General features: G+C 34.8%; 1 protein-coding gene and 1 non-coding gene across 4 annotated transcripts; both read right to left on the reverse strand.

Annotated features, from left to right (window-relative positions):
* Window positions 1-963: 963 nt before the first annotated feature.
* On the reverse strand, window positions 964-5,616 carry zgc:174945. Its single transcript, NM_001082892.2, has 3 exons — window positions 5,437-5,616; window positions 2,804-3,133; window positions 964-2,709 (listed from the first exon to the last, which is right to left on the reverse strand). The coding sequence occupies exons 1-3, from the start codon at window positions 5,507-5,509 to the stop codon at window positions 2,606-2,608; spliced, it is 507 nt and encodes a 168-aa protein (NP_001076361.2). The 5' UTR covers window positions 5,510-5,616; the 3' UTR covers window positions 964-2,605.
* Window positions 5,617-7,400: 1,784 nt separating this feature from the next.
* si:dkey-31e10.1 lies at window positions 7,401-12,047 on the reverse strand. Of its 3 annotated transcripts, none has more exons than XR_015476282.1 (5): window positions 11,832-12,047; window positions 11,412-11,741; window positions 9,850-10,155; window positions 8,437-8,535; window positions 7,401-8,302 (listed from the first exon to the last, which is right to left on the reverse strand). It is a non-coding gene; the product is annotated as a si:dkey-31e10.1 (transcript). The 3 variants fall into 3 exon arrangements; XR_015476283.1 differs by having other exon boundaries at window positions 7,401-7,614; window positions 11,832-12,030; XR_015476284.1 differs by having other exon boundaries at window positions 8,961-10,155; window positions 11,832-12,030.
* Between the last annotated feature and the right edge of the window lie 2,070 nt (window positions 12,048-14,117).

A 14,117-nucleotide genomic window follows, 5' to 3' on the forward strand; every position in this document is an offset into this window, starting at 1 on the left:
TGCAAGATGGTATATTAAGTAAAGTATTTTTTCTAAATGAAAGTATGTGTGGCGCAGTGAGTAGCAAAATCGCCTCACAGCAAGAAGGTCACTGGTTTGAGCCTTGGCTGGTTCAGTTGGCATTTCTATGTGGAGTTTGCATGTCTGCAAGTCCAAAGACATGTGGTATGGTGAATTGGGTTGGCTAAATTGTTCACAGTGTATTTGTGTGAATGAGTGTGTGTATGGATGTTTCTCAGTGATGGACTGCAGCTGGAAGGGCATCCGCTGTGTAAAACATATGCTGGATAAGTTGGCGGTTCATTCTGCTGGGGTGACCCCAGATTAATAAAGGGACTAAGCTGGAAAGAAAATAAATGAATGCAAGTATACCAGATGGTATTTCAGGTTATTATCCTTGTTTATTCTAATGTTTGCTGTAATAGTGAACTGCAATGTGTTTGTTAGGATCATTCTAATGTAATACTAGTGTACTGCCTTAATCGCGCAATTACAAGTAGATCACCAGTGCAGTTTTGTATTTGGCCTGCAAATTAGCATGTAGCCTGCTTTTGGTAGTTTCTGTGTGACAAGGCCACTGTCAGAAAGCATTGCAGTTCTTGTTTATAGCCGGAAAGTCTCATTTGCCACATTCTTGTCATAGCATACACAAATGCGGAGGCTGTTCTTCCTTTTTGCAAATTAGGTTTCAGTTTCAGCCACAAGCCTGCACCGCAGCGCTGAGATGTTCCATCACCAAGCATGCATCATCCATTTAACCACTTGAATTTCTTAGTATACATAATTTTACACACACACGCACATGCACACACAATTTGAATTGAATGTTCAATACATTTAAAACCTAAAATGTGTTTTGTTACCTTTCAATATATATATATAAAAAAACTTACTATTGATTTATAAAGATTGATGCTTAGTGCTATCTTGGAATTTAATAACATGCACGCTTACACAAAAGCGTTTTACATTACAAAATAAATTTATTAAACATTATTATTATGCATATTATATACATTTATGTACTGAACAATACTATTTACAGTATTTATTTACAGCAGCTACAACTATTATAAAAGATTAAAAAAACGTACAAAAGCATTACAAATTATATCAAATGATATGAATATTTTAGACTTCAGTTTTTTTCTTGTTTGCTCTGAAAGAAATAGGAAATTGAGACTAAACATTGACAGGTGTATATATACTGAAAACAAGTTAAATATCATGATTAACCATAAAAAACCTGCATCAGTGCCAGCTGTAGTTTCCAGAAGAAGTGTCAGAGGAGAGGCTGCTCTTGAGTTATTCACAAGCACTAAACTGGCATCCTGGCTTTCACTTCTCCAACTAACTGATAAATAGGCACTATCTTTATAAATAAACCATATATTTGTTCATATATATTGTTCATAAAACCACAACTATTTGCTCAGATGGATGTAAACATGCACCAGTTGCCATGTGTTTACATCTATGACAGCGCTATTGACACATAATGTATGTTAGCCATTCGATTTGCTAATTAGATCATTCTAATATATTAGCAATGACTGAATTAGTTTTTACAATCCGACTAACGTTATATTTACCATAAATTTACATTTTAATTGACAGTTACAATTTAATTTAGAGCTGGGTGAGAATGTTTGCATTTTATGTGTTCTTTATGCATCCTATCCTGCCAGGGTTTTCATCAACAGTGTTTCCAGCATTTCCCTGTATTTCCAAGTATTGCATTAGTTATGAATGATGGAAATGACAAAGTCAAATACAAATCCCTCAGTTAGCAAAATATGTTTTTACACTTGCTTGAAATGGTTTTGAACTGAAAGGGTATTAATGTAAGAAATGAGAGATAAACTATGATGTAGCAAACATTACACCCACGTGACTAATCAGCTGTCTCCATTATGCCTGTGTAGCAGAGGCCAGCTAGTGAAGTGCTGTGCAGGTAAACCTCACTCCTCTGACCCCTAAAGGTGCTCAAGCAACAGATGCTAGAGGCCATGGATTTTAGCCTCCTTGTTAGAGCAACAGACTCCCATATGGAGAGTCACCGGTTTAATCCTAGCTTGGAGTAGGTTGGATGGTGTAGAACTGGCAGGGTTACATTGGTGCCGTGACCCGGAGAGGAGGGTGCGAGTAACAGAGGCCAGCTAGTGAAGTGCTGAGTTTCCTGTTCAATCCCAGCTCGGAATGGGTTGGGTGGTGTAGGACCAGCGGGGTTACACTTGTTTTGTTTACTGTTGGTTGCTAGGTTACCAATACTACAGTAAGCCACACTAACAACTTGATGGAAACGTACCTAATTTTCACTTGGGATTCACTTTTCTTTTTGTAAACTTTAAAAAGATTAGCTTAAATTTAAAATGCAACCCCATTAATGGGCTTACATCCTAGCCCATTAACATTTTGCATTGTTTAGGTTGGCAATTTATCAATTAACTGTTCATTTAAATAAAGATTAACCTTGGGAATTTTTAGAAATTGACATCTTTAATTCACAACGTAGTATGTCAGAATAAAAGATGAAGATATATATATTGGCCACAATACAGTATATCTCATAGCTATTGATCAATCCTTAAAAACACAATGTCATTTAATTATACCATACAAATAACATGATGCTGAGCACAAGCACAGTCACGTCAGTCTTTAACTTCCCACTCCATGCCGAGGCCTTCAGACCTTTGTGTGGATCTGCTGTAGAAACACACAAGACACACACAAGAGAGTCACATTAAGACTCAAAGTATTAAATATTTTTAATAATAATAATACTATTTTAATTTCAAACCTTTAACATTAAGGTTCAGGACATGGCCTTTTGCGACAGTTTCAGTGTTGAGACATTTGGCAGTACACTGGTAAGAGCCCCGATCTGCAATACTCAAGGAGTTGAATGTCAAGACAATGTCCCTGTGCCTTTGTTCATCTATTTTTGTTTCATTAACTGTGATTAGAAATCTGTTTGGGTCTGTAATGGGCTCTGAAATTGCGTCGCTTTCTACACGCCACCATTTGGCAGAAATATCACAATCCTCTGTCTTGTACTCCAATCTGCACTTGAAAGACAGCACACGGCCTTCCATCTCCTCCACTGGTTCACGTGGATATCTCACAATCACTGCATATAAGAAATAGTTTATGTTAGTCCATCAAAAATACTTAAAAAGATAGACACCCAAAACTGACAATTTCGCTGTCATTAATTCCCTTTCCAATTCCAATCACACTTTCTTTGAATATTTTCTTTCCAATGAACACACAGTTAGTTACTTTGTTAAAAGTTGGAAAAATCTAACACGTTATGATTTTGCCAAATATGATGCGATCCTGGATTAACATCTATGTTCATCCTGGAACATCATTTTTGTTCGAAAATGTAATCCATACCTATTTCCTATCCATAAACTCAACCATAACTGGAAACATTCTCAAAATTAGTGGGGAACAGTAGTTAAAGGTTTCTAACATTCTTCAAAATATCTTCTTTATGTTTAACAGAATAAACTCACAAAGAGCAAGGTAGGGTTGCACCAGCTGTTCCTGAGATCTTTCTTAAACTGGAACGTAAAGTCCTCACAAGGGGCTTAGTAACTTCTAGCTAGTTTGTAACTAAATTTGTTCTCACTTTAGTTGCACCACATGTTCTTAAGGCAAACCGTAGATAGTAGGTTGTAAGCTCGCCTTAAAGTCATGTGTAGTCACACTGAATGGCGTAATATCCAATAAAAAGCATTGTTAAAGTGCTTTAAAATTTTGTAACTAATGTATCTATATATTTTAATAGGTATATTATATTATATATTATATATATATATATATAATTTCATTTTTATAGTACATTACGCTACAGTCAGTCACTAACAGACGACGCACAAACCTGTATCGCAAGCCGTGAATACACTTAAAGTTTTCAAAGCATAAATTATTTTTTACAATATCCTACATATCAGTCATGAAAAAAATATCGTTTTAATTGATGAATTCAATCAACACAAAACACTCTTTGATAACAAATTTGACTTTTTTGGAGGGAGATTTGGGAAGAAAATGAGTCTAAATGATCACGAGGTCCTAAATGTAAACTTATCTTGCAGTCATCTTTTTTCTACTGTTATACATGAGGGGGTATGCTGGCGTAAATATTAAGTTGGAGCGTAGCGTTACTTATAAACTAAAATCAGGGGTGCAACCCAAAAATATTTAGTAATGTGTTACTTAGTTCCCCTTTAAGTCACAACTAAGTTACAACCGGCCCCAGGTGGTATGCTGAATTCTAGAGTCAAACCAAACATTTCTGAGGCGCGTTCTTTCAACCTTATAAAAATGATCATTCTATTTAATATATCTTTATAAAATGGTGATAATATGACAAGAACTCAGCTCTTTACAGTCAAACTGTATGCGAAGAGATTCATCTGAATAATGTCAGATTTAACTTTGATAGAAAGGTACAGTATGTGATGAATAACCATCAACCAACAATAATTCAAACAAATATTAGTATGACAATATTTATACAACTATCAATGCTGCTTTTTTTTCCTTATCTTCAATGTCAGCCAGCAGTCTCAACATTCAAGCAAACCTGAACTATAATATTTTCACAGACCTACTCAACAGCAACAGCATCTTCAGTTCCTGTTTGTTTTTAGTCCACTGTATGAAGTATTTTGGTGTATTATATGTTACAGTTGACTTAGTTTTACTATCCTCATACATAAATGAACTATAGAGTCCTGCACTGCACTCACAAGTAAAAAGGAAAATCAAAAATTTTATCTGATATCGCAAAATGTTTTGGTTTGACTATTAATGTTGCACTGGTGATGTGTTGCACTTGTCTGATGGTCCACTGATGAAGGGCTGATAAACAATAACATTTCCGAATGTTTTAGTCAGTTCTGAAACTAGTAATAGCTTAATCAGACTATAGATTCATCATTATATATTCCCAAACAAGTTACATATCAGGATTAACCACAATAGAGACGTGCATCAGAGTCGGTGGTAGATTCCAGAAGAAGTGTCAGAGGAAAAACTGCTCACAATGGGTTCATGAACACTGAACCGAACTGTCAAACTGGTGCATCTCTAAATAAATGACGAATCTGAAATCAACTATTTGCTCAGATGGATGCACACATGCACCAGTTGTCATGTGGTGCTGTTGAAACATTGTATATAGGTAATTTTTTACATTTATTTATCCTAATAAATTATCAATTACAGATTCCATTTATAATCCAACTAGCTGTTTATTTACAGAACATTTACAGTTTAATTTACAGAAAACACTTTTGAATAGTATTGACCTTAGACAAAAATAAACTGGAATGACCGAGTGCAAATCTTTTTAATTTTTACCTGATTATAGTACAAAATTTACAATGGTTCATTTTTAAGTTATAAAACAAGACTTACGGCCTGAAAGGGAGGACAGCAGACTGCAGAGAAAAGCAATGAGGAACGCTGAGGTCGGGTAAGAGATCTGCATGTTTCAGTCAGTCTGAGGAAATGGCTAGTGTGAAAATGGCTGCCTGCATTGTTTCTGAAGCTCCCCCACATCAAGACTTCCTTTCAGCACTGCAGATGCAGTATGATGTATCGGTTAGACTGACACTTGCATATCACACGCCTGCTAAAAGCCAATGCGGTACAGCACTATACTTGAAAGTTTCATGTTGGTCATTTGGGGGAACAAAAACTCCAGATTAACTGCTGGTGGTGGCTTGATACCGTAAACTGTGTCCTGTTGCGTAAACACACAAATGAGGTTTTACACAGGATTCCTATCCAAGTGATTATTGCCAGTGAGTCAATACTGCCAAAAATAAAATATATACACTATGCTATATACTAAATATATACACTATACTATATACTAAATGTATACACTATCATGCATTTAGTGGAAGTACATAGCAGTTCAAAATAAAATCTATTTAAAAAAACTCAGGTTTTCCAATTTGTAGACTGTTTTAAAGCATTATAGATGTTTAGTAGAAACTGGCATTCTTTGTGATGATAAAATAGTCCATTTATGAATTAAAATTAAATCATAAAAACGCACAAATCTTCTTTAAAGGGCACCTATGTTACCCCTTTTTTAAGATTTAAGATAAGTCTTGTCTTCAGAATGTGTCTGTAAAGTTTCAGCTCAAAACACAAGACAGATCATTTATTATACCTTTCTGAAGTTTAGAATTTTCAGCTTTGGGAATATTTTAGCTGTTTTTGTTGCCTGTGCCTTCAATGCTAGTTATCCCCACCCACTGTTCCCATGTGCCTGTCAGTGTGTGCCTCAATCTCTGCCTTGGCTGTGGCAGGTAAACAGCACAGTGACAGACATGAAGGAAGCAGATCTCACGTAACATTTGTGAGAAATACTACAGTAAGAACTGTCCCAATGATTATTTGATGTATTTGTGGTAAAGTTAATTCAAGCCTTTCTGCAGTGATGAGTCACACACAATGTCGTTACAAAGTTCACACACACAGCTCGCGCATTTAACTTTGCACTGTTTTTTTGCACAGCAAATGTGACAGGATACATGTTAATACCCACTGCTGTATAGATATCTGTTGTGTTCATGTACAAAATAACCTGATTTAACGTTCACAAATCCGGATTAAAGTGTCTTCTTTATTAATTGTACTGACATGTGGCTGTGGTGATAAAGACGGTAAAATCACTGTAATTTATTATAAACATGCACTGTTTTTTTTAAACTTGTAAAAGTCATTCTTGATCACATTTGATGATGGTTGATGATCACAGAGCGCTTAACAGATCTTTTAATCCCTGTAGCTTTGCTTGAACACGTCCAGTCTTGTTGATAGTATTATACTCTTTGCTACAGAGACATGTTAATATGCGGCTGTCAGTCAATTCAGTGGGCGGGGAAACAGCTCTCTTATGTCACATTGCGGTGGGCCTCAAAATAGAAGGGATTTGGATCCTAGTTTAATATCAGGAAATAAAAAAAAGAGACTTTTAGTCTTTAATTCACCCTTATGTGAACACACTATACCTACACACAGTTCTGTCTAAACAGCTTACAAAAGATGATTTTCATCCTAGGTGCCCTTTAATGTTTTCCGGAAAAAAGTCACCTATCTTGGATGACCCAAAGGTAACTAAATAAATAGCAAATGTAGATTTTGGGGTTAACTGTCCCTTTAATGCAAGTTTGAAAAAATATATGGTTTAAAAAGTATGAGAAAATAAGCAGATCCAACATGTTACTTTTAATTCTTTGGTTAAATTAGTAAACAATGTTTTTTTCTTCTCCCTCAAATGACTCATTGTTTAAAGCAATACTGAGGAATGACTATTGGACTTCTCCTAGTCCTACCAGGTTAAAACATCAGTCAGAGGCTTTAAATAAGTTTAAACAATTTAATTAATTAGATAAAGAAAGCGTTACAGAGCTTCAGGTCTCAAAGAACAGCAACACAGGCAGTCTGTGTTAGCTGGGCACACACACCCACACCCTCGTTCCCCCCATATTTATCGTCGTCTCCCTTCGTCACACTTCAGTAAAAAATATCCTCCATCCAGATCAGTTCAATCATCAGTTGTTAGGCAGAACAGCAAATCTGCATAGAAAAAGTTAAGCATACACATAACAGAGCCTGCAGAGACCCTTCGCCCTTCCCGTCCGATATTGTTCCTGTAAATGAGCACACTCTGAAAGTAGAGTTGTAACATTTTGTTGTTAACAAGTACAGAGGAGTTAACTTCTCGGTTATCAGTCACACAAACACAGCTGTTATGGAGCAAGGTTAGATGAGGTTAAGCATATACGGTTATATGCAGATAAACACATCAGCATGCATTCATGTAATAAGTTAAAAACAGAATTAAACTATTAATAAAAGGATTAGTCTATTAATACATAGGATGAAGTTAAAATCATCAAAAAATTCCTTCATGACATCACGAGAAAACATTAAAGAAAGAGCAACACAGAACTTGCATTTATAAATTACTGTTTCAACTTTAGAGGATGTAATAAAAAAATGTTGTGTATTCCATTACATTCAACCAGCTTCTATCAAAATATACCAAATCTGTATATTGTAGCATTACATAGTAATGTAAAAATAAATTCAATACATTTAATAAATAAGTAAAAATTGGAAATAAAGGAATTCTTTAAGAAACACATAAAAAAATCTCAGTGACAAAACAAACGATAAGCTTTTGAGGTAGCTCTCCTCCTTTAACATTCCTCATTTGAGTCATGAAGCTTTTCAGCAGAAGATTTTAGCCAAAACCGGTCTCCTTTAAAGAAAAATGAAACACTCTTTTTAATTTAAAATACAATAGTTTATAATTGACATGCTACTCTTGAGAGATGATAGCATGCTATGTTTCAATATCCTTTAATGGAAGAGAGATAAAATATTGCTGCTCACTTTTTCGTTTGCAGTAAATAAAGATGACAGTAATGAGAATAACCACAACAGCCATGACAGCGAGGACCGAAAATGTGATGATGTAATTTCTTGATGCATCTGAAAGACAAAAAAAAGCAATATTTTTCATTAAACACTGATGAATACTGCAGTTTTCCCAGTGATGGGTTGCCGCTGGAAGGGCATCTGCTGCGTAAAACATATGCTGGATAAGTTGGCGGTTCACTCCGCAACCCTTGATTAATAAAGAGACTATGCTGAAAAGAAAATGAATGAATAAATAAATACTATAGGTAAAAACATTCAAATGGCAACCTAATGAGACTGAGTGCTTAAAATTCATTCATTGATTTTCTTTTTTTGGCTTAGTCCTTTTATTAACCTGGGGTCGCCATAGCGAAATGATGTGCCAACTTATTGAGCACATGTTTCACGCAGCAGATGCCCTTCCAGTTGCAACCCATCTCTGGGAAACATCCATACACACTCATTCACTACAGACAATTTAGCCTACCCAATTTTACCTGTACCACGTGTCTTTGGATTGTGGGGGAAACCGGAGCAACAGGAGGAAATCCAATCAAACACAGGCAGAACATGCAAACTCCACACAGAAACGCTAACTGACCCAGCCGAGGCTCGAACCAGCGACCTTCTTGCTGTGAGGCGACAGCACTACCTACTGCGCCAATGCGTCACCTGTGCTTAAAATTGTAACATCCTAATACTAACAATAGAGTATAACTTGTTGGGGTTTAAGATAAACAGTTTAAGAAAAAGCCTGGTGTGTCAGATGAAGAGAAGACTCAGAGACAAAGATGCAATTAAGAATGAAAATTAGATAGTTTGCAGTTCTATGGCAGAAGGGCTTCACAATCAAGCTGAGCTTGCAGGCAGATCTGACTTAATCTAAATTATACTATTTACACAAGTCCAAAAAAGGCCAACCCTAAAGAGACAATCTGTTGTAAAAACTCAAGGTTGTTTTCTTGTATGTTGAGCTGTCTCATAAAAAAGGTTAAAAACTGGTTTAATCAACATTCGGCTACAATATCCTCACTACACACAAAGTCTATCTAACATAAAAAGGAATTACTTAAAAAAGAATTAACGATCAAAACAGCTAAATTACTGTAGACAATATTATGACAAATAAAAATAGTTGTTTCCCCCCTCCTTAGCATCAATAATTCCGTTCAAAGGGAGAAAGAGGTCTCTCTCTATGACTATGACCTAGTATCCTAAAAACAAAATTAAAATACACAGACAAAGAGGGCAGCAAGGACACTTACCATTCTTACGTAAAGCAGTGTGTTAGCTGTGAGATGGATTTGAAGGTGGAAATCTGAATCCTTCAAACTAAACAAAAGGTGTGGGTTTTATTTTAGCAGAAGTCCATGTTAAATTTGTTACCTTCATCAGGATGTTGTTGTCGAGGTAAATAAATTGTTTCGCTCCTCTTAATGTCATCACTCTAAGCCAAACACTTCACGTACTTGCCATGAAACTGGGATAGCAGAAGTAATATGTTGCTTGTAACAGTGGTTGAGCTGTCTTTGTTGTGGGTTGTGAAATCATCTGACCTGAAGTGCTTCAGCTCTTGTTCTGTGGATTTCCACTGGATTGTTGGAGCTGGTTTACCAGTCGCTGAACATGAAACCATAACTTCTGTGTCAGAAGTGTCTGCAGGATTCACTGCCGCTGTTATTTCTGAGATACCTGAAAAATACCAGCAGCAAAAAAAAGTTATGCTATTGGAAAAACATCTAAACACAAGTTTGGCTCAACACTTTCAGTTTTCATGAATAGTAAAAAAAACTCAAAACTATTATTTGACTGTCTGTGTTATTCTGTTAACCTTTAAAATGTATAAAATTTTGTTCTGGCACTTGTCATATACAACCACACACACACACACACACACACACATATATATATATATATATATATATATATATATATATATATATATAGACCATTTCAATGTGGTTATGTCATTGGCTCATGAACATTTCCTGCTTGTTATCAAACTATTTCATAACTGTAACAGGAGGCAATTTAATCATAACTCAATGTTAAAACAGCTATCATAACATTATTTATCAATATGTGATTTTTTTGGAGATTCTTGGAAGCTATAGAAATAAAAATGTATAACAGGAAATACATTGGGACCATTTTTGTTTACATCCCTCAAAATTATCTATATGAATCCTGAACATGATTTGACGAGGTTAAATCATCTTAAAAAAACACACTTGTGTGATGTGTCATTAAAATGACATCCACTAATATCTTCTGGTGGACACCTTCAGTGGGGTAATTTAGTTTTGTGCTAACCTCAAACCTTAGCAAATGTTTCAGATATCAGCCCAATATTTCAATCACAAATCATTTAGATGTATGACTTTTAACCTTTAAAGTAACATAAACAAAATACATGTATAAAAGTACAACTATTATAATGTATTTAGTCTCCCTCAAGTGGTTCCAAATCTTTTTGAGTTTAATATATGTTGAGCACAAAAGAAGATATTTTGAAAACTTGCATCCACAGTAGGAAAAGCAAATACTGTGGAAGTCAATAGTTACAAGTTTCTTCAAAACATCTTTTGTGTTCAACTTCAACAGCAGAAATAAACAACTATGGAACAAGTCAAAGGTGATTAAATGATGACAGAATATATTTTTGTGTGAACTATCCTTTTAAATAAGCATATATCTGAATTCTGAAAATATAACCACTGCATAGTGCATACATATAATTTATTACCATAAAATATACAAAAATACTAAATATTATACTCTTTGTAACTGTTTTCATTGTAATAAGATTGAAAACTTTTGACCACCACCACGAGTCAAACGTTTAATGTTTACTTTATTTAAATCATGGGCTTTAGTATTATTATTATTTTTCGCTTTTAGTTAACTGTAATACGCACGGTTATGTCACAGCTACAGGTTTTGCTAACCTACAGTGACGCACAAGGTTTCTCGTTTGGGTCCTGTTGGATACTTAAAGGAACAAATGTAGCAAGCCTCATCTTCAAATGTTGTGTTTTTTATCTCAATAGTTGTTGAATTAAATGATGCTTGGAAAATGATTTTTCCGACAAAGTCCTCGTCCACATTATCCTTGAAGCGCTCGCTGAACGTGGCCAGAGTGTGTACATCCTGCGCGCGCACCCGCTGCCATGTCACCTGTTTGACGCCGGACACGAACGGCAGGATACAAGAGAGAGAAGCATCCTGACCAAACACAACAGCCGTGTCTCCTCGTGCCACAATTTCCGAGGAATAAACTATGAAAACAAATAAGCTTTTAGGTTACACATTTACCATGGAAAGAAATTCAGTTGTATGTAATAAAATGTAAGAATCTCATAACCAACCTCTAGTTGTGAAGCTTAAAATTAAAAGCAGCAGAGGCAACATTTGAAAGATGAACCTCTGGTAGAGCAGAGAAGCTTATATAGCCTGTAGCAGCACGTGAAACTGAAACTAAAATTCCCAGGTAGAGAAACCAGCTCATTTATAGGAGTTAGATTTTTCATGATGTGTTTAATCCACATGGTCTTGACTGGGCTATTTAGTTGGGTTAAAAATACTCCAACATATAGGTTATATAACCCAACTATACAGTAAGTCAAAATAACCAAACAAAGTGCCAAATATTTAACCCAGTTATTAATAAATAACCAAATAGAGGTTAAAAATAACCCAACAAAGCACCAATTCTTTTTAACTCAACTGGGTTAAATAAATAACTTAACTTTTTAGAGTAGTACCCTTTATAATGTATTATGTGGCATTATATTATAATAAATAGCCTAAGCATATTTGTGACAAACAAAATGTAAAGTCAGTCATGCTTATTATTACAATACTGAATAACTTTTGCATACTTTGCCTTTTAAGGACAGGAGTTCCCTATTGATATCACTTTTAGGAATAATCATATAGGATAAATAAAGTAGTCTACTTCCCGGAAGCTGACATAAAAAGCTGTTTTTTTTTTTTTTTTTGCTGTCTCGCGTAAAGCAATTATGGTAAATATCGGGTATTCATGACGATATTTACATATTTCTCCACACAATGTATTTGAGAAGTATAGACTTTTCGTAATATTAGTTTAGGCTATAGTAAATGACCGACAAAATTATTGTTGTTTATGCTACTGAATTATTAGAAGAAAAATTAGCAGAACTTCATCACTAAAAAGATAGATTGGGTGTATGTCAACTAATTGATCCAAATAATCGAGAATAATTAAATTGAAGTAATTTAATTGGCCATTTTCTTATCATTTTATTTTGTTTAGCATTTAACAAGATAAGCTTTCGAGTAGCTGTTGTAAACATAAGGGATAATTTTCTTAGTACATTCACTCCCTGTTGCTGAATATGCCATGATACCACCGAAGGGAGTGCGCTTCTAATTGTGTTAATGCACTATTTCTAATCGCAACAATAGCCTTATTTACTAACAACGATTTACTCACATGTGTTATATGGTGACGAGACGGAGTAATTCCAAACGTCCCGAAAGTCTGAGCAAAACCTCGTGGCGTGCTGCTGCAGTTTGATTCGGATCTTTTAACTAACTGATCTTTTCTTGAATTGTTAATTAAATAATTGCTAAGACTTTGTGGAATACTTGCGTTACCGATTTAATGCGCTTCCCAATAGCTACCTCTCATCAGCATGTGTGAACTTCCTGTGTTTTTTGGTGGTACTTTCCTTTAATTCAATGTAACCTACTGTGTTTTGTTCATTGCTTATAGGCTACTTTGCTTTATGTCACTGAAGCATGGGCTACCAATCTTTTAAATGAATTTATTCCCTGTTTATTCCCATTATATATGGAGATTTATGTTTTTGCTAAATTATAAAACATTTACAGTCATTTTTTTCTATAGTTAACAGAATAATTAAATAAAAATAAATTTAAATCTAATTAGATGTTTACAGGAAAACCTGTAAAAACCATTGAATACTTGCACAGTTGAAGTCAGAATTATTAGCCCCTCTTTGAATTTTCTTTTCTTTTTAAAATATTTCCCAAATTATGTTTAACAGAGCAAGGACATTATCACAGTATCTGATCATATTTTTTCCTCATGGAGAAAGTCTTATTTAATTTATTTAATCTAGAATAAAAGCAGTTTTTAATTTTTAACACCATGTTAAGGTCAAAATTAGTAGCCCCTTTAGGCTATATATTTTTTGATAGTCTACAGAACAAACCATCAATATACAACAACTTGCCTAATTTCCCTAACCTGCCTAGTTAACCTAATTAACCTAATTACGCCTTTAAATGTCACTTCACACTGTATAGAAGTGTCTTGATAAATATCTAAAATATGAATTACTGTCATCATGGCAAAGATAAAATAAATCAGTAATTAGAAATGAGTTATTAAAACTGTTATGTTTAAAAATGTCTTGAAAGATTCCAGAAAAAAAGTGTCTGAGGAAAAACTGCTCACGATGGGTTTATGAACACTGAACTGAATTGTCAAACTGGTGCATGTCTTAATAATTGCCAAATTTGAAGTCAACTGCAACTATTTGTGATGGTCACGGAAATCACAGTCTTTGATGTATTTGTTGTGGAGTAAATTCAAGCCTTTAAGCAACGATGAGTCACACATAATGTCATTACTAAGTTTATAC

This window comes from Danio rerio, chromosome 1, assembly GCF_052040795.2.
Source record: "Danio rerio strain M-AB ecotype USA chromosome 1, GRCz13ab, whole genome shotgun sequence".
NCBI lineage: Eukaryota > Metazoa > Chordata > Actinopteri > Cypriniformes > Danionidae > Danio > Danio rerio.